Source organism: Lepus europaeus, chromosome 3, assembly GCF_033115175.1.
Source record: "Lepus europaeus isolate LE1 chromosome 3, mLepTim1.pri, whole genome shotgun sequence".
Classification (NCBI taxonomy): domain Eukaryota; kingdom Metazoa; phylum Chordata; class Mammalia; order Lagomorpha; family Leporidae; genus Lepus; species Lepus europaeus.
Window position 1 is genome coordinate 94578908 of NC_084829.1, and position 21012 is coordinate 94599919.

Below are 21012 nucleotides of genomic sequence, written 5' to 3' on the forward strand. Positions count from 1 at the left end.
AGGGAGTGAATCAGCAGATGGAGTATCTCTTTCCCTCTCTAACTCTGACTTTCAAAAAATCTGTTTTTAAAAGATCTTTTTTTTTTTTTCCCCCCAAATACTATTTTCCTTGCAGGAGAAACAAAAAAAACAAACATTAAAATATACTCAAACATGTCCATTTTTTTTTTTTTTGACAGGCAGAGTGGATAGTGAGAGAGAGAGACAGAGAGAAAGGTCTTCCTTTTTGCCGTTGGTTCACCCTCCAATGGCTGCTGCGGCCGGCGCATCGTGCTGATCCAAAGCCAGGAGCCAGGTAATTCTCCTGGTCTCCCATGCGGTTGCAGGGCCCAAGCACTTGGACCATCCTCCACTGCCTTCCCAGGCCATAGCAGAGAGCTGGCCTGGAAGAGGGGCAACCGGGATAGAATCCGGCGCCCCAACCGGGACTAGAACCTGGTGTGCCGGCGCCGCAAGGTGGAGGATTAGCCTGTTAAGCCATGGCGCTGGCCGAAACACGTCCATTTTTAACCATTTAAACCACAGTTCATTCTTTAACCATAATATATGCCAATAAATTTAAAATGATCACATATCTTTTGTTATTATCAATTCAGTTTATAGGAAACAGCAGTTTCTTGACTTGCAAACATAAGGTGATGACAGAATTGAAAGCTTAAAAAGAAACTATACCTTGGGGTTCATTGACCAACACCAAACACTTTAAGATGCCAGGGAGGAGTAGTTCAACTTCACAAATATCTATGTTAGTTTCTTTGAAGAGTTGGAGGATGAAGGCCAGAACGGATGCTAAGCGAGGAGGAGGTGAGGGCCCTTTAAACTCAAGATAGGATTTCCTGAAAAGAAGTGAAATTCAGTTTTTACTTGTGTCTAAGGCTTTCACAGAGCAGAATCAAATGTCATATACTTGAAGGATATTTGCAAAATATTCATGATCCTTCTCCTCCACTAAAGTGCAATTTTTTAAAAGTATGTACATTTTATTATGCTATCTTCAAACATAAGATTTCAGAAACTTTTTTTTGGCATGCTGTAAAGGCCCCAAACATACAGACAGAAACTAAATTTAGGGCAACTTGGTTTTTAAACAAACGTATTGAAAATCTAATTGTTAATGTTTTCTCCTTTCTAATATAAATTTGATCTTATCTATCAGCTCTTCAATGCTGTAACATTTTTCTCTAATGTCAAATTTGCATAAAGAAATCTCTCCTCAGATTTATTTACCTAAAGATTAGGGAGAAGTCTTATTTTTCCAAATGAAGAAGAGGGCTGTCCTAAGAATTAACTTCCCATTCCAGCTTTACCTCTTTCTTTTCTCCAGTAAGTAAAAGAATCAGGGAACTAATACAGGATTTAATATATTCTGTCAATAAGACAAATTCTAGCTCTCAAATTCAAGAAAGATTTTAAAGGTAGTAACAACTTATCTGACTCATCTTTGTATCTCCACCTCTTAGAACAGGACTTGGCTCAAAAGAGGGGTTCAGTATACATTTACTAAGTGAATAAATGGAAGTAGGAATTGCTCAGTTTCTGAAAGTGTAGATAACATAAAAGATTTGTAATAGCAACATGATAATTACGCACAGAAATCACTAAGGATTACAAACTCCTTAAGGTCAGGAATTATGTGTTAGAAATCATTTCTATTCCCTATAGGAGCTTTAGCCAGTATTACATATTAGAAGTCTCATTCACTCTTTGAGGGCAGAGATTTCTGTTTGCTTTGTTTATTGTTGAATTCCTATTACTGAGAACATTTACTAGCCACTTACAGTGTACCACATATAAGTCTAAGAACAGTTATATAAAGTTAAGTAAGATACGGTTTCTGAAAGCAAGGGGCTCATCATCCAGTAAAGTTATACACAAAAAGAAATCAAAACAGTTATAATACAGAGTAACAGATGCTTGACACAGTAAAGTACAGAATTTTCATGAATTCAAAGGAAGAAGCCCTAACTCAGAAGGGCCTAGGGGATGGGGAGTAGAAAAGCAGAGCATGGAAGAAGTGATAGGAGGTACTCTCTGTATCCTTAACAAAACACAAACTATTATAGGTTGGTCTTCAACCAGAAATCATGAGAAAAAATGTTTCACTGCATACCAGGTGAAGAGGAAAGCCAACAAATGCAGCCAGGATCCTAAACAATGCAGCTTAACTTCACTTCAGCACATGTCATTTAGCTTACACTAAAATTACTTATGCAATATCTCAAACATTGGTAAATTACTATAATGTTGAAAATTCAGATGCATGTAATGCAAAACTATTATAATTCTTCAAATTGAGTTGTACAGGGCACAAGATTTCAGAAAAGGAAAGAAACATCATAGTACACTGACATAATAGGGGTGGCTTTTATAAAGGATAGGTGGGATTTAGCCCACAGGGATGACATTTTAAATAAGAAAATGGTATGAACAAAGCTGTGATGTAGGGAAGTGTAATGTATTTTTCAGGGGGCAGTAACTAAATCAGTCTCATTAGGGTTTGTATATGACACCATTCATAATACATTTGGAAAAGTTAAGTGACAAATCCTGGGGAGTTAAGGAATGCAGAATTTGTTCTACATGCAAGAAATAGCCAATGAAGGTTGGGGGCAAGGAAGTGTCATGATAGAGTGGTACTGCAAGAAAAGTAATTTCATGGCATTGATGAAAGCTGGACTGATTAGAAGATTCTGGTAATAGCCTAGGTGTATTGTGACAAAGGAGGAGAAATGTGAAAGGAAGAAAGGGAAACAATCATTTGCCAAAGATGACAAAGGAGAGGGAACAAGAGGATAAAGATTGCAAACACAAGTAAGATACCAGTAGCACAAAAAGGTCAGAAGAGAGAGATTTTACACATGGAATTCTGTACTGAGAGGTAATAGATATTAACAGGTCATTAAAAAACACGGAAAACTAACATTAGCTAAGAGTAATATATTGCTGTAGCATCTTCAAGTTTAGAAAGTTGAAAAGTAAACTCAAATATTTCATAAAGACAAAGATCATTTCTATTATTGAACCTTTCAATATTACAGTTAAAGGAATAGAAGTCTAGTGGAAAAGCTAAGGAGTTTCATTGATTCATTTCCCTAATATTAAAAAGGTTCGAAGACACATAACAGACTGACAAAAGGGAACTTAATATTGCTTCCTTTTTCATATTAGCATTCATCTTTTCACATATATAATTACTAGATTTTGAATGGAACATAATATAATTATTGTTTATCTGATGAAACCCCCCCCCCCCAAAATATATCTTTAGGACATATACAGAAAATAATAGCTACATAGAGAAAACAGAAGCAATTTAAAGAGCATTGTCATTTGCCATGAGCAAATGTCATTTTAATAAATTCTCAGATAGGTTTTTCAGGAACAATGTTCCCAAACTACCAGTATTCGAAGAGTTGTCAATATTTTTGAAGTGTTCTCTTGTTACTCCTAAGTAGAAATTATTAATTTGTACATGTCACCTATTTTTAACACTTATTACCTTATGACTTGTACAATGCATTTCTTTAGTGATGCTATTGGTGGAACACTGGTCGAGTTTCTCAGTGCCAACAAAACAGGATGTTGTCCAAGACCTGAAACATATGGTGAAGCTGGAAGAAATCGCCCAATATACTGCTCAATAACAGTCCCCAGCAATTGATTCAAATAGGCATTTGGATTTTGAGACTGACAACACACGATACACATGCCCTACAAGAAAAAACAAACAAACAAACAAAAACGAATCAGAAATATTAAGGTAAAGTTTTAAAAAAGATGTATAAGAACTTAACTATTATAAGCCCCAGCATTAATATTCATGTCAGAATCTGTAACTTATTGCATCCAAAAGGACATCTCGTATCATCAAGAGATAATGTACATATGAACCTCTGGGATTTAAGCTTCGATAATACACACATATGATATCTAACCAAGCATCTTTGAGACACTAACAAAGGAAGCAGGAAGGAAATGCAGGATGATAGGGAGAATCTTTCTTCTTCACATCCTCAGAAAACTTGATCACTAAAACTTGATGATCAACTGTGTGTGTGTGTGCGTGTGTGTAATTAAAAATCTATAAAATACATTTTAGGTCAGTTTTTTTTATGTGGAGTACTGGCATTTTGTCTAGGACTATAAAATTCAAACTAAAAATCTTTCATGTTAGGAAATGTAACTTTAAAAAACAATAACTAGCCGGCGTTGCAGCTCAATAGGCTAATTCTCCACCTGCGGCGCCGGCACACCGGGTTCTAGTCCTGGGTTCTAGTCCTGGTCGGGGCACTGGATTCTGTCCCGGTTGCCCCTCTTCCAGGCCAGCTCTCTGCTGTGGCCAGGGAGTGCAGCAGAGGATGGCCCAAGTGCTTGAGCCCTGCACCCATGGGAGACCAGGAGAAGCACCTGGCTCCTGCCTTCGGATCAGCGCCATGTGTCAGCCGCAGCGTGCCAGCCGCGGCGGCCATTGGAGGGTGAACCAATGGCAAAGGAAGACCTTCCTCTCTGTCTCTCTCTTTCACTGTCCACTCCACCTGTCAAAAAATTAAAAACAAAAAAACAAAAAAACAACAACAACAAAAAAACACAACAACAATAACTAACAAAAGAATAGGAATGTAGTTGATTAAGACCCAAGATAACAATACTCCATTTACAGTTTTCTTTGTCAGGCATTGTGTCAAGTGTTCTATATCCATTATTTTAATTGGATTTTTCAGAAAAAACCCACTGAAGTTAGTATTTCTGCATCTCCACAGCTAGGAAAAGTAAGGTATAGAGAAGTACAGAGCTTAATCAAGGTTATACAGAACTCATAATGTCTTGCTGCACATCTGTTATTTAGTTTCTTCCATTTGCATAGCAGTTAACAAAATACTTTTATATGGATTACAATGTATAATTCTTAAGAATGATTAGACCAATACCCTATGAAAGAAATGAAATACATCTCAGATTCTAGAGTAACTGTCTATGTAGACAGCAGTGCTGCTGAGATGGGAAATTCAGGAGATGAAGGTAAGAATTAGCTTTTGAGCAACATTAATTTAAGATGTTATAGACTGTTAAAGTAACTATGGTAGGTGTTTTGAGATATTGATTTGCCACTCAAGGAAAAGACAGGGCTGGAGGTGTACTTCCTTATTCATTACTGTTTAATAATGAAATATTAAGTCCTTTTTAATATAAGATCCAGCAGGGGAAACTGAGGAAGAAGGAATAAATGGATTTTGATATAGTGACAAGTGATGTCTTCCACAGATAGATTCTTGGGATTGCTGAGAAGTTTTTAGGTTGACTCCCTAATTGTGTTCATGATAGCACTTTAAACAAAGCTTAGTATGTCTAGTGGGAAGACACAGAAGGGGCAGTCACAGTACAGTCTGACCTCCAGTCTCCCAGAGGGCAGGTAGATAGGGGAGAGTTGTGAGCAGCAGGCAAGTGTGAAGTGTTTGTTCCATGCAGTCCTCTTAAAATCAAACAGTTCAGTTAACAGGAACTCTTACAAACTTTCAAGTGGTAAATTGAAGATTTCATAGATTACCCATTTGACAGAACTAACTTGGAATTCTGTCATTAATTTCTTCAAGGAATCCAACTCTCTTCAGAATTTTCAAAAAATATCCATTTCGTACTTCATCTTTTCCTGATTTAGTGCACTTGTCCGAAACAAAGCATTACAGAAGCATTTGGGGAGAGGGCATTGTACAGCAAGTTAAGCTGCCACTTGGGATGCTGTAATCCCATACCTGTGTGCTTGCTAATGTGCCTGGAAAGGCGGCAGATGATGGCCCAAGTACCTGGGTGCCTGCTTACCCACCTGGGAGACCTGGATGGAGTTCCTGGCTTCTGGTTTTGAGTTGGCCTAGCGCTGGCTGTTGCAGGTACTTAGGGAATGAACCAGTGAATAAGAGATCTTTCAGTCTTTTTGTTTGTTTGTTTTTAAGATTTACTTATTTATTTGAAAGGCAAAGTTAGAGAGGCAGAAGCAGAGACAGAGAGACAGAAAGGTCTTCCATTCACTGGTTCACTCCCCAAATGGACGCAACACTTGGGGCTGAGCTGATCCGAAGCCAGAAGCCAGAAGCTTCTTCAGGTCTCCCACATGGGTGCAGGGGCCTAAGGATTTGGACCATCTTCCACTCCTTTCCCAGGCCATAGCAGATAGATGGATTGGAAATGGAGCACCCGGGACGTGACACATATGGGATGCTGGCACTGCAGATGGTGGCTTTACTTGCTACACCACAGCACCGGCCCCTCTCACTCAGTAAGTGGTTTAAAGTAGAGACCACAAAGGTTTTTGCAATCTGCTGGGCTCTATTCCTATTGCTCTAGTTAAAAACCTTCGGATAATATATGGATTATTACAATCAATAGTCACTGCCTTCTAAGACTTCAATCTAACCTTTACACCAAGAATCTTAGATGTTGACCCCAGAATCATTTTCCTGAAATGTAAAAATGATTATCTGACTCCCACTTCTCTGCTCAAAATACATCAGTCATTTCTGTGTAAAGGCTTAAGTTCAAACTTCTTAGCATGGCATATGAAAGCCCTCCAGTATATGGCTTCTCTTGCATGTATCTCCAGCCACAAGTGAACCATTTGCTTTTCCCCAGTATGTTGTATTTTCTTAAAGCTCATGCCCTAGCTCATGTTGCTCCCTCTGATGGGAACAGTCCTCTAATTGCTTATCCATTCTGCTGTATCCCATCTCCTCACCCCTGATCTATCTGGTAGAAGGCTGAGGTCTCTAAGGAAAACACTGAGTACATTCCCATAAATGTTTGTGCTATTCTGCTTCTTCTCTCAACTTTGAGTTCCTTTAAGGGAGGAGAAATTGTCTTTTTTCCATGTTTGTTTTCTGAGTCAAACACAAAAGAAATTTAAAGCTTATTCACTGGATGTGCCACATGTACATTAGAGATTGTAGGGTATGGTTTCTGAATCTGCATTTAATAAACTATGTCTTCAGGGGACGTTTCAGTTTTTGTTTTTTAAACTTTCAAGCAGTCACACTTAAGTATACCTGGAGATACAAAGGAAGACTCTTCTGAATTGCAGTCAACATAGGGGCAGGCAGCTCCTTCTCTTGTTGTAACACCGCATGTGGCAGCAGTAAACAATCTATGATCCGATATAGTAATTTTTGAGCTTTAGAGGTGGCAAAGATTTGTGCCCATGATTTAACAAGAATTCCTAACAAAGAAGAGAAATAACAATAGTTATGGTTATCTTCTAACTGGAACTTTTTGTTGTCATCCTACACTTGATCTTAGCCAAAAGGCCGAGAAATGATTGTGTCATCCTATATAACAACTTATATTTAAAGTGCATAGGACCAAGTAAAAACAGTAGGAGTAGACAGACTGTATCAAGACGTGTATTTTACTTAAAAAAATACATTTTGCTCAAAGTTCTGCACCAAGATAAGCATAAACTTTCTTAGTAATTGGCACTTAATATGTATATGCTCACATACAATGTGATATATTTATACATGCCACTATATAATAAATGATGAAATTAATAGATTTTCCTTTTTTTATGTGCATACCAAATTTTCCCGAGGTCTCATCGTGCTAACCTACCTTTTTTTAAAGACTTATTTTTCATTTATTTGAAAGGCAGAGTTACAGAGAGAGAAAGGGAGAGAGAGAGTGGAGAGAAAGAGGGAAAGAGAGGAGAGAGAAACTTCTATCTGCTGGTTCACTCCCCAAATGGTTGCAATGTCCAGGCTGTGTCAGGCCAAAGCCGGGAGCCCACAGCCTCTTCTGGGTCTCCCACGTGGATGTAAGGGCCCAAACACTTGGGCCATCCTCCACTGCTTCCCAGGCACATTAGCAAGGAGCAGGATCAGAAGTGGAGCAGCCGGGTCTTAAACCTGTGCCCATATGGGATGCTGGCATCTCAGGTAGTGGCTTAACCTGCTATGCCACAACACCAGCCCAATATTTAGTTTTCTTGATACTCCAAATTCTTTTTATTTTGGCTTGTACATAATTTTATAGGCTGCCTCAACCTACTTTGCAACAAGGAAAGGTATAATTAAATTTAATTGTTAAAATAGGAAAAATAGAATTATCAATATTTTGGAGAAATCACTTTATCTCCTTGAACTTTAACTTTTTATCTAACTATTAGTTAATATAAACAAACATAATTTTGATCTGAATAAAGAGAAACAGACTTATTTTATACTTGTAATATATTATGGTTTCCTTGATGCTAGGAGTCTGTCAACTGTCAAGTTTGATGATAGTAAAGAATAACCAACAAGTACTCTTTGCTTAATAAAGTAATTAAGAGCAGATATACAACTGCCATTAGAACATATTAATGTTTTTGAAGTGTCTTACTGAAAACTGAATTTTGAAAATGATTTAGTACTTTTCAAATAGCACAGTGGTACATCTATTGCATACAATTTTGTTATAGTCCACCTCAGAAAGCAAAAATGATGATTAAAGAATTCAGTCATTTCTATTAAGCAATAAATTTACAATTAGATCTCTGAATGAAAACAAAAATATACTTAGAAGAGTATATCGATTAAAAAAAAACAATAATTACCTCTAAGAACAACAAATGGCAATATTAATCTGCTATAAAAGGAAGCACAATAATCAATCACAAAGAAATACAATGTTCACTTAGCAATACTTTAAATAATGCTAGCTTGCTTCTCATATCTTTCAGTATGTGGAAAACTTGAGTGTGATAGCAGTATACAAAGAAATCACATTTTAGCTAGCATTAACACACCTATAAGAAGAATTGGCATCACCACCAATGCTTGAAAGGATTCAAGTCACACTCAGGTGTCACACTAGTTTTACCTACAAAGAACAGGGATCTGCTAACCCTAAATCATCATCTACCCTCACACAAATATTTCGTTTTCTGCAATGTTTAAAATCCTGTGTTGAAGATCTTAAGTCTTATGAGTTCATAAAGGGCATAGGTAATACATTTGCTTTACTGATGTATGAGACTCCTACTTTTAAAGCTTCAGTAAAGAATATTTATATGTTTATATGTATGTGTGGTACCACAAATACAACAAAGAAAGATGAAGAGAAAGAATGGTTTTAAAGATTTATTAATTTATTTATTTGAAAGGCAGAGCTTCAGAGAGAGAGGGGGAGGAAGGGGAAGACAGACATAGGGAGAGGAAGAGAAAGTGAGCAAGGAGGTAGAGAGAGTTGACTCCCGAAATGGCATTAAGAGCCAGAACTAAGCTAGACTGAAGCTAGGATCTGGCAGCTCCATCTGGGTTTCCTATATGGGTGGCAGAGGTCCAAGCACTTGGGCCATTCTCTCCTTACTTCCCAGGTGCATTAGTAGGAAGCCAACCAGAAGTAGAGCAGCCAGGACCAGCACTCTGATATGGGAAACTGGCATTGCAAGTGGCAGCTTAAGCCACTGTGCCACAACTCTGGACCTAAGGAAGAAATTTTTTAAGTCAAAAACTACGGGAAAAGATTTTGGAAGCCATTGTAACCCATAAGCTGTACTTTGGAAATTTATATTCATTAAATAAAAGTTTAATAAAAAAAAAAGATTAAATAAATATATAGAGTTACTTAGTAAAAAGTTAACAAAAACTTCATCTTTTTTTCCTGGCTATAAACATATTATTTGTTTACTGATGAAACTCAAATAGATAAAAAAAAAAAAACTAATAAAAAGATAGTCCTCCAATCCAAAGAAAATCACTATAAAAGTTCTTGAGTATTTACTTATAAGATACATTACTCTAAATACAAGGGAATGGGATCACTACAATATACATGTAAAATTTTATTAAAAGTTAGAAAGTAATTTTGTTCATCTAGAAACACCAGAAAATATATACCGAGTTTATAAAATATTAAATTCTGGAAATAATATTTAGTGTATGCTGTTTCTTATATTGGAGAAGCTCTTTAACCTATAGATTCCCAGGTCCCCAATTCAGTGCCTGATAGATACCCAGTAAAATTACTTTTTCGTCAAATACAATGTGATAGGAATGAAAAATTCAAAAGATATGACTACTTGCTTGAATAATTCCTTTAAAATTTAGGAGGAGTATGTCAAAGACAAATAACTATAACAAATTATAATCTACAAAAAAACAGTGTAAGAGAAAGACAGAAAAAATACAATCAGTGAGATTAAGTATACTTGGGAATATGGGAAAGGTATGACATTTGGGCAGGGTACTGAAGGATCATGGGTAGAATTTCAACTACAAAGACAAAAAGGGAAGAATAACTGAAGACACAGGGCTGAGGGAACTGGCTAGGCAGGTAGAGCACAGCTTCAGCGGTTGGGGTGAGTGGTGCAGTAGATAAGATGCTGACTGGGATGCCCACATCCCATATTGGAGAGCTAGATTTGAAATCCAGTTCTGCTTCCACTCCAACTTCCTACAAATGCATACCTGGGGAGGCAGCACGTGAGGCTGAAGTACGTAGGTCCTTGTCACTCACACGGGAGACCCAGATTGAGTTCCAGGCTCTCAGCTTCACCCTGGCCTAGTCTTATCTGTCACGGACATTTGGGGGAATGAACCAGAAGATGGAAGATCTCTCTGTCTGTCTCTCCCTTTCTCTATCTCTCTGTCATGAAGAAAACAATAAATTGCCTGGGCAACACTGTAGCAATATATTTTATTCCCAGGCTTTGAGACCTAGATAAAAGGAAAGAATATAGATCTGGTGGCCATTAAGTAAAGAACAAATAAGGCAGTAGGACAAAGATCCTCATTTTTTTGTATGTAGAATTTTGCCATAGGTAAGGTCTATATATCACCAATCCAAATATAATTTTATAGTTCTTAGTATTTCATTAAATAAAGGTATATCTTGAAATCACAACATTTAGCTTGGCAAAAGCTAAGTCTAAAAGCAGCAGAATACTTTTTCAGAAATTAATAAATTATAAACATAACATTTTAGAATACTTGTTAATCTATATTTTACTATATTAAATTTATAATAAATTCTCACACCTTTCTTTAAAATTAAGATGCTGGAATTGCTACTATTGCTTTCACTACATTCCAAATCATCCATATTTACACATTTTCACATTCTCCTTTATATTTCACAACAAAGATAAAAGGTTTCAGACAGCTCAAATCAGGTTTATTCACACATTCACAAGATTAAAGGGAACAGACAGATATAAGGTTCCGGTCACAGAGAAAAAAATTTAAATTCTAAATAAAAACTTCTAAGGAATTTCTTCTCATTTACCTTTATTCAGTTCCTATTTTTGGTTAGCAACATGGTTTCAGTGAACAAAGATATTCAAATTACTGACTTCCTAAGAACGATGAACTCCATTGTCATAGAACAGGCACAGAAAAAGATTTCTTTTTGAAAAGAGAAAACACAGTACTACTGTGAGAAACAAGAACTGAAGCATAAATATTGTCAGTGCTATATAAAATCCTCTCCTGACCTCCTTCATAAAGAGCAGAACATGGAAATAGAAAGCTGTTCTAGTTTTCTGATGTTTTTGATTCTAACCAAGTATAGATGAGCATCAAAAAAGAGGTTCATTTTGGTTGTTCAGGTATTCACAATGTGATTCACAACAGACAGCTGATAGCAACTGGTGTCGATACATGTTTGTATGGATCATAATTAATTTTAATATTAATATAAGCTCAATAAGAGTACAGAAAAGAGGTACACAAGACACAGATATACTTGAAGGTCAACATGTATTATTTTAAGCAAACACAGCATTTAGAATTATTCTTAAGAGTATGCAAAGTAGTGACTTACCCAGTCTAGTCCTATTCACCATGGTACTGCAGGCTCAACCTAAGAAAATGTTACTAGCAAAATAATATCAGGAATACATACCCATCATCTCATAAGTCAGCTGCAGCCCTGCACTGGAAACTTTTTTTCCCAAATAAGGCTTTATATACTTTAATACTTCACCAAGGTATTCTAAGGACTTTGTGACCATGGCAGATTTATCAGAAAGTGTCTGGAGATTCCCATAAGTTATACCAACAGCCTATAAATAAAGGAAAACATTATTTAACTTTTCAAGTCTTACACAATACACACTTTGGAAAATAAAGATAATCATGCTTTCTACAGACACATACACATACACCTCTTACATTTAAGCCTTCACCTTTAACTTTCCAATAATGTTTCACAGCAATTAAAATGCAAGTGACAAGAATTAAATTTTACCTTTTACAATTAAAATAAAGATTCAAGAAAGAATACTATATATATTCACCATATTATTTCTAGAAGATCAGCCTCTACCAAAAAAAGAAACATGAAATTGATGTTCAAGAAGCATATAATCAAATCACATCAAGACCTCCAAACAGGTTGGCTCATCATATTTCCAGTGTATGACTGAGAATTCAAAATCCTTAAATTCCTATAAGGAAGACCAACAAGTAACATTATCAAATTCTTAGAAGCAAAACTGCTATCAAGTTCAGCTGTATGATATGAATTGATTTTTTCCCATAGACTTTTTTTTATGAGTCATCAGATGCCAGCAAAACTTTCTCTGAGGATAAATGGATGGGATAGGGAGGGCAGAGATAGCAAAATGGAGAGGCAGTGGACAGAAAGATGAGTGCGGGCAGTAAAAGAACAATGAAGTAGGAAGAAGAGGTAGAGAAATAAATGTGAGGGTGTTGGCTAGGAAGGAAATGAGGATGGATAATGGGGTCACCCATGAGCTGGGGGGTGGGGCAGGTGCTTTGCAGTCAAACAGTTCTCAAAAGTTCCAAGTGATGCCATGGTTCAGTTTAATGATGGAAATTAATGGATAAAGAAGTGAAGTGAAGATCACTAAGGAACTACTGGAGAGGCTTTGAAAGGAGGGCTTAGACCAACTTTTGTGACGTAAATGGTGTAGATAAGGAACTGAATGAACTAAAGTGTGTGACTCTGAGATGGGCAGATGAGAACCACCTCCAGGTATATACTTCACTAATCTTCTCCATTTAGCTCTCTGTCCTGTGTTTCCTATCCTCCTTTCCATGACCAGAAGCTCCCAAATTTGTCTCAGTTCTCTTTAACAAACTTAAAAATTGAGAATCTTGATGAGCTTTTTATTATTTGGGTTATACCTGTTGTTATTTATCATATTAGAAAAATCTTTTAAATTTACCAATTCATTAAAAAGTAATAATGAACATTATAAGTTAACATAAGTAACATGCTACTGAAAATTATTTTCCAAATCAGAGTGGTATTTCTTTTTTAAAAATTTTATTTAAGTTATACAAGTTTCATATATTTCATATATACAGATTAGGGAACATAATGGCATTTTCTCCCCTCCTCTCCCTCCCGTCCATACTCCAACCCTTCCTTCTCTCTCCCTCTTGGATTCCTACTCATAATTTTTACAATGATCTATTTTCAGTATACTTAATGATTGTGTAGTTAACTCTACGTAAAAGAGTTTAACAAATAGTATGAAGAGAAAGAAAAACAAAACAAAGCAAAACACAGTTCTTCAATGGAAGTGACAAGGGCTATAAACAATCGATTCTCAAATTTCTTAACATTTTTGCATATCTCTTTAATATGTGGCCTAATAAAACACACCTAGATTCTCATATTTGCTTCTGCATGTAATTAATATTACAGATGAAGAAAATTTAGCCTCACAAATACATGTGGTTGGAAGAAGAAAAAGCATTTTACAGATTTTTCAGGTAGCTGTGGGGCCTCCTCTTTGCCATTATACTAAAACTTGTCAAGTGCTATTTCTTGACAGTTAGCTATAACTAAATCTTAGAATCTGACAAATTATGGAATTGGAAATCATGTCAATGAATATTTTGTTCTCTGCTACATAAAAAGTCAAAGGTCTATCTTGTATTTTGAATGAATCTTTTACCCTCCTGCATGCTTTTTTAAAAAGCCTGTGCTAGAATTTGGAAAATTGTGGTTCACTGAGTTACGCACTTTTTTTTTTAAAAGATCCATTTAGGAAAAAAGGGTATCTGTTAATAACACAACCATTCTCATCAGAAAAGACTTTAAGTAATAAGAAGCTCTCAAACTCTTATTGGCAAAAACAAGTTTCCCAAAATTCTAATTTTCTTGAAAGCCCGAATTACATTATTAGCCACAAATACTGTCAATTGTTTTCTTTGAAGTGATAGTTTTACTTCACTCATTTTTGTGAAAATGTCTGCCAAATACCCATCTAAATAACCATATTTTGTCAGTTGTTCTTTCAAGATAAAAGCAGTCAGTTCAACTTGCAACTCAAATAATCATACAAGTGCTTTTCATTTAGACAACCCCATTGCTTTGTATGCAGCCAAAGTGCTTTAAGCACACTCTGCATTGTCATTCATAGAATATTGAAAGTGCATACACTCAAGGGTCAAAATTTAATAAAATAATAATTTCTATGTTTCATTAAAGATATTTTCATCAGAAAAACTGGCTTTTGTTTTTCTGTCAGTGCATGATGTATAAATTATACGGATTACTAGTGTGATCTTAGGCCCCAGTGTTGATGCATGCTAAAGTTTTTGTATAAATCGATTTGTTAGAATGCCAACATACTTTTTTTTTTTTTTTTTTTAAGAATTATTTTATTTATTTGAAAGACAGAGTTACAGAGAGAGGTAAGTTGGAGAACCTCCTGACTGACAAGGTATCATTAACCCCTGAGTCTATGAACCATATTTTTTAACACCTGTGGCCCAGACATGTCAACCTTTCTCTACATTTAGGTTTAACTTCCCCAAACTAAGACACATATATATAAATAAAACATGGCTATACCTGCATATATTTCACATTATCATTTCTCTGGAGAAAAGAATTAACATAGCAGACCCAAGACTGCCATTTTTAAAAAGGTCTGCTTTGAGGAAGGTTCCTGGCTGGTTCTTGGAGCCACCAATTTTGGGAGGCTTCCCACATTCTCTGACAAGAATGACTCACTGGGCCTACCTAAACTGTCTATGACAAGCAGAGTTAGACAGTGAGAGAGAGAGAGAGAGAGAGAGAGAGAGAGGGAGAAAAGTCTTCCTTCCGTTGGTTCACCCCCCCAAATGGCCGCTAAGGCCGGCGTGCTGTGCTGATCCAATGCCAGGAGCCAGGCGCTTCCTCCTGGTCTCCCATGTGGGTGCAGGGCCCAAGCACTTGGGCCATCCTCCACTGCACTCCCTGGCCACAGCAGAGCTGGACTGGAAGAGGAGCAACCGGGACAGAATCCGATGCCCCAACCGGGACTAGAACCCGGGGTGCCGAGGCTGCAGGCAGAGGATTAGCCAAGCGGCGCCGGCCGAAAACAATAGGGTTTGTACTCAATACGTGCTTTCCTGATGAAATCTGGAATTCTCTAAGTGCGAGACAAAGGGAGTGTATATGTGACCAGTCTCTAGTTAAAATCATAGGCACTGAACTGTTAATGAATTTCTCTGGTAGACTGTATCTCACATGTCTTATCACAACACTTTTCTGGAAGTACTAACCAGCATATCCTTTGTAACTTCACTAGGACAAGACTCTTGGCTGGTGAGCCTGGTTTCTGCAGACTTCACACCATGTACCCTTTCCCTTTACTGATAGTGTTTTGTGTCTTTCTCTATATTTGGTCAGAACTCTTAAGTACAGCTATATAGCAAGTCCTGTAAGTCCTCCTAGTGAATCACAGAATCTGGGATCATCTTAGGCACTCTCCACACAACTTCAAACTAAACTGAACTCCTTGCCTTCTTCTCCTGTACCCTAAGTCACAATGTTTCTAATTTTTCTTAAAGTAACATTTCTCTTGTAGTTAAAACAGTACTTATTTCTTATCCATTCAGAATTTCCATCCCCTTAATCTTTAATTCCTTCTAAATTTCACTAGCTTCTCCCCAATATTTTCCAGTACTTTTACTCTACACTGCTGTTACTAACTTTAAAAACAAGTCATTTGCTCAAATCAGACATGCTTAAAAACTAACAAAACTTTAAAATCTATACAATCTTCACAGGATAAAATCTAAAATTCTTATACCAAGTTGCTCTGAATTTCTTTACCTCCTGACTAACCCATGTCAACCATTTGGCACTTAGCATAAACTGCCTTTTATATTATTTTAAACATTCTATATATTTTTCTGAGACAAGTAAAACTTCTCTCATTGAAAGACTATGTTTTTTGGTTTATGATATCCCTAAGAAGTCCTAGCACAATGATATATACAGTTTAGCGAAAACTATAATTTTTTTATGACAAAAGAATAATTAATTCAGACTAGACTCCATTAGGCAAGTCTTTGAAAACTATCAACTGAGAGCTTGACTTCTCTTTCTGCTTCAGTCTGTTTTCTAGCACCCCATTGGTGTTTAATTAATTCAGGCTAAGATCCAATAACAACTACATAAACAGCTCAACACAAAGTATACACTACATAGATATACAGGAGGAAACTTCAAAGCATTTTGTGGAAAACATAATTAGAAGATATATTTACTTTGGTACAAAAAATTCCATGCGTAGTTTTCATACTACTAATTTTCCATGAGTTTTTTGAAGATACCTCAAACTACTACTAAACACTTTTTAGGATTATATCACTATCATTTAATTATACTATAAAATAACATAAACAAATGGTCGAATTAACATTTATGAAAAGAGATTATTGGCTTTTAACTATTTTTATTGCAATTAATACCAATCTGTGGAAAATGAACCAACTTTTACTGTGAACAGCTTACAAAGGACACAAATCTAAATATATTACTGACTTTAGGCTTGTAAAACAACACTATCACATACGACGAATTTCCGTAAAATTAATTAAAAATGGAATTTTCAAAGTGACTATTGTGGAGACAAAATAGATTGGTCTTTTTAAAAAAAGATTTTATTTATTTATTTGAGAGGTAGAGTTACAGACAGAGACAGAGAGAGAGAAAGGTCTTCCATCCACTGGTTCACTCCCCAAATGGCTGCGACAGCTGGAGCTAAGCCAATCTGAAGCCAAGAGCCAGGAGCTTCTTCCTGGTCTCCCACCTGGGTACAAGGGCCCAAGCACTTGGGCCATCTTCTACTGCTTTCCCAGGCCTTAGCAGAGAGTTGAATCCGAAGAGGAGGAGCCGAGACTTGAACTAGTGCTCATATTGGATGCTGGCACTGCAAACAGAGGCATAGCCCACAATGCCACAGCACAGGCCCCACAGATTGGCTTTTAATGCCCCAACCGTACTATCACGTAAGTAGCTGGTTCTTACGCTGACACTGTTTGCTACTAGGTGATAAGTAGTAAGCTGGAATGATTATAGACCCTATTCAAAAAAATTTAGTTCCTAAGTACGTGAAGAAACTTGTTACCGAACAATTTCAGCAATAAGATATTCCTATAATTTTGGTAAGCCTTGGAGTAAAGTTTCTATGTAGTATCTTTTAGCCTTACTAATTTTCATTAAATGTAATCTTTCTGAGGGTGAATTTCTCTATATGGATTCATATTTCTCTTCTTTTAGAATTTTATAATAGTAGGTAGTAGTCAATAATGTGCTTCAATCCAAAGAATTCACTTTATAAAAAAAGCTTTAAGAACATTTGAAGTTTTCCTGAAAAATAACTGCAGTTGATCTGAATGATTAAGTAAATAAATGAAAAATACCTCAAAGAATTGAACAAGTGCATTTTTAGGGTCTTCTGGGGTAGGTAGATATTCAACTTGAGCCTTTGAGAAAATACTCTTTACTTCTGAGAGCTTAAATAGTAACCTTGTCAGTTCAGCCAACTGTTCCATGTACTCCTTTTCTGTTAAAATAAAACATATAATATTCATGGATAGTATATAAACTAATATGATAAAATTTATACTGTATGAAGGTATTTTTAAAAGTTGTGGAAAATGGAATTAAAAGATTAGTTTATTCTGGAGGTAGAAAAAGAATTGAGAATATGCATTTTCCATGGGTATTCATGCATGTGCTATGTGTGTGTGTGTGTGTATGAGTGCAGGAATGTAACATTCTCCATTTAATATGCTTTCGCTTAAATTTCAAATTTCCACAAATTTTAAAAATTTAAGTTTCTCTCACTTAAGAAAATAATAGCCCCAAAAGTTATCCATGTAAAGCCAGCCAGTGTGATAAGATATCAAAGTAAAATGGGAGCACTTTTTAAGGCCAACCTTCAAGAAATTTAGGAAAAAGTCTGTTCCTCATGCAACAGAACTATATGGGATATTTATTAAAAAGTCCAGTATCTCTCAATGACTAACAGTAAAACACAAGAAAGGCAAATATAAAATGGGAGCAAATTATTTATTCATAATTGGATTTTTTTAATTGAGTGTTCACAGTGTGATATTCAGTTATTCAGATTTTCACTTTTTTTTGTGATCAGTTTCTTCAGGGTAGAAAAAGAAATAGCTTGTCACCTGAGGAACATGTTTTTTGTTCTTGGCTTCCAAGGAAGCAAGTTCTTTTATCTTTTTACCTGGGAAATCTGTCATATATAATAACAAGGAAATATCAAGAAAAAAGAACAGGTTGCAACAGGATACAAATTTCTGCTTACATTCATGCCTAATTACACATATATTTTATATATTTTCTATTAACTTATATAATAATAATCTAGATAGCAAAATGCTTTTCATTCGATTCTCCTCAACCCCAACACCTCCTCCTGACCTACACCCCTCCCAAAAAGCCTGCACTACTTACCAAATGCTTGTTCAGGATTTATGTCCATAAACAAATCATCAGGCCCAGAAAGGTTTTTTATATACATTTGTAAAATACAACGGATCCATGATCTTATAGTCAAGGCTTGAAAAGAAACATGGCTTGAATGAGAAAGTGCTTCACACAATGTGCTGTGAAAACAAGTAGATGGATATTAAAAAATAAATAAATAAAACCAGCAATATGCTTCCTGAGTAAGAGATTAGGTAAAGAGGAACTTCCTAACACTTCTTCCCTTTCTTGGCCTTGCTTATTTTTCCGATGAGAACACTAATGTAGATATACATTACTGAAAATGAACATCATAGATACAATATAAAAATACATTAGTATTTCTGGTTTCAGGTGTAATGCTCTAATTTATAACTTTTCTTTTTCCATTGATGGCATACCTTGGTGCATGTTTATGCCAAGGGAGAGGGTAAGGAAGAATAAAGTTAAAATGGTAAATGAAAGGGGTTTATAACCCACTAGGTGAGATAATAATTAAGGAAATGTCAATGAGAATAAAAAACAGTGTCCCTTAGATTAAGTCAACACAGTTCACAATCATTTAGATAAGGAAAAAGTTAAAGGCAAAATATATTTCTATGTGAGTCCCCTGACCAATTCCATTCCAGCCCCTCTTTTCTGTCTCCCAGCCCACAGGCAGTGAATAACAAGGATTTCTTCACACAGAACTCCAAAACAGTATCTCCCAGAAATTAAAAAAACAAATAAAATTCTGAACAAAGTAAAAGGCCTGGCTAAATCTGATTTCTAATTGTTTATAAGTGAGAGCAGAAAGGCTAGGGATGGCCTTGACTTAAAGTGTTATATAAAGTCAAAAATTTTTAAAATACATTAAAGTCACAATCCTAAAAACGCTGTTTTAAAATATTTTAGCAAAACTGTCATGAAAGAGCACACAATGCAGACGAGCACAGGCCATTTGATACCTTTGTGTTCTCATTTTGTTTCTTCAACTGTTAACAATAAATCAATTATTTTAAAAAGAATATTTCAACAAAATATTTAATAAATAACATAAATGTTCCTTATTAAACACTGTATATTCTCTTGTATTGAACAGTGATGCCCTATAATCAATGACACTTTACTTTCTTCAGAACTCACAAAGTCTAGGAGCTAGAACTCCCTAGTTAACCATATTGAACAAATATATTTTGCTATTTCCTGGGAATCCATTTACTCAATTTGTACTATATTAATCTATGTATGTCAAAAAATTGTTTATTAAGAAATATGATCTATGTAGCTCTTATTAGAAGCGATTCTAAAAGTAATCCAATTGAAGTTGAACTCTTCTACTTTACAACTGAAAGCCCAATGAAATTACGTACATAATGACTCTGCTTAATGAATTTCCTTGGGAAAAGAACTATCTTTCTCTTCATTTTTCACTGACTGGCAGCTTAGATAAACCTACATTGCCACTTACGCCTGTATATTTTATTTTCTCTTAGCTTGAGGTTCTTAGTCAAATCTTTGTGATCACTCTATTCTATTTCTATTATAACTTTATTTACTATATATTTGTTCTATTAAGTTTCCTTAGGTGTCTTATGTAATGTAGCCAGAGACACTTACAGAAAAGGAAACCCTGTTCAGGTGAAGTGCCTTGTTTATGATCTCACAAGTTAACAGTCAAATCTTTAAACTAGTTGTAATAAGGAAACATCATTAAATATAAAACTGCAATAATATATCAGTGTCTCACAGCCTTGGCAATAGTAACTGTATAATTTCTTTCACAATGGAGAGTATAAAAATGTCACTTCAAGATGATAATAAGACAGTAAAAACAATTTTGAAAGGGTTTAACCAGAAATACTTTTAAAGAAAAGCAGGCCACAAACACAAGTTGCCTTTTCTACTGTCACTATTGTAAAAATGCTACAAAGTCTAAAAGCAAGACTCTGCCAAAGTGAGAGTATATGTAGTATAGATCACTTTCCTTTTTTTTTTTTTTTAATATTTTTAAAATTTATTTGAAAGGCAGAGTTACAGAGAAGCAGAGGCAGAGGCAGAAGAGAGAGAGAGAGGTCTTTCACCAGTTGGTTCACCCCCCAAAACGACCACAACAGCCAGAGCTGTGCCAATCTGAAACCAGGAGCCTAGAGCTTCTCCCGGGTCTCCCACATGCATGCAGAGGCCCAAGCACTTGGGCTATCCTCTGCTGCTTTCCCAGGCCATAGCAGAGAGCTTGATTGGAAGTGGAGCAGCTGAGACTCAAACCGGCGCCCATATGGGATGCCGGCACTGCAGGTGGTGTCTTTACCCACTGTGCCACAG

The 21012-nt window shown here is 36.0% G+C and overlaps 1 protein-coding gene across 4 annotated transcripts in view; it reads right to left on the bottom strand.

Annotated features, from left to right (window-relative positions):
• MMS22L (MMS22 like, DNA repair protein) overlaps positions 1 to 21012 on the bottom strand; it is a 131829-nt gene that overhangs the window by 16309 nt on the left and 94508 nt on the right. For all 4 annotated transcript variants that reach the window (XM_062186524.1, XM_062186523.1, XM_062186521.1 and 1 more), the window contains 6 exons: positions 18697 to 18848; positions 17640 to 17782; positions 11869 to 12028; positions 7035 to 7204; positions 3500 to 3711; positions 673 to 836 (listed from right to left, as the gene is read on the bottom strand). In XM_062186524.1, the coding sequence (XP_062042508.1) occupies positions 673 to 836; positions 3500 to 3711; positions 7035 to 7204; positions 11869 to 12028; positions 17640 to 17782; positions 18697 to 18848 (1001 nt within the window). The remainder of the gene's footprint in view (positions 1 to 672; positions 837 to 3499; positions 3712 to 7034; positions 7205 to 11868; positions 12029 to 17639; positions 17783 to 18696; positions 18849 to 21012) is intronic.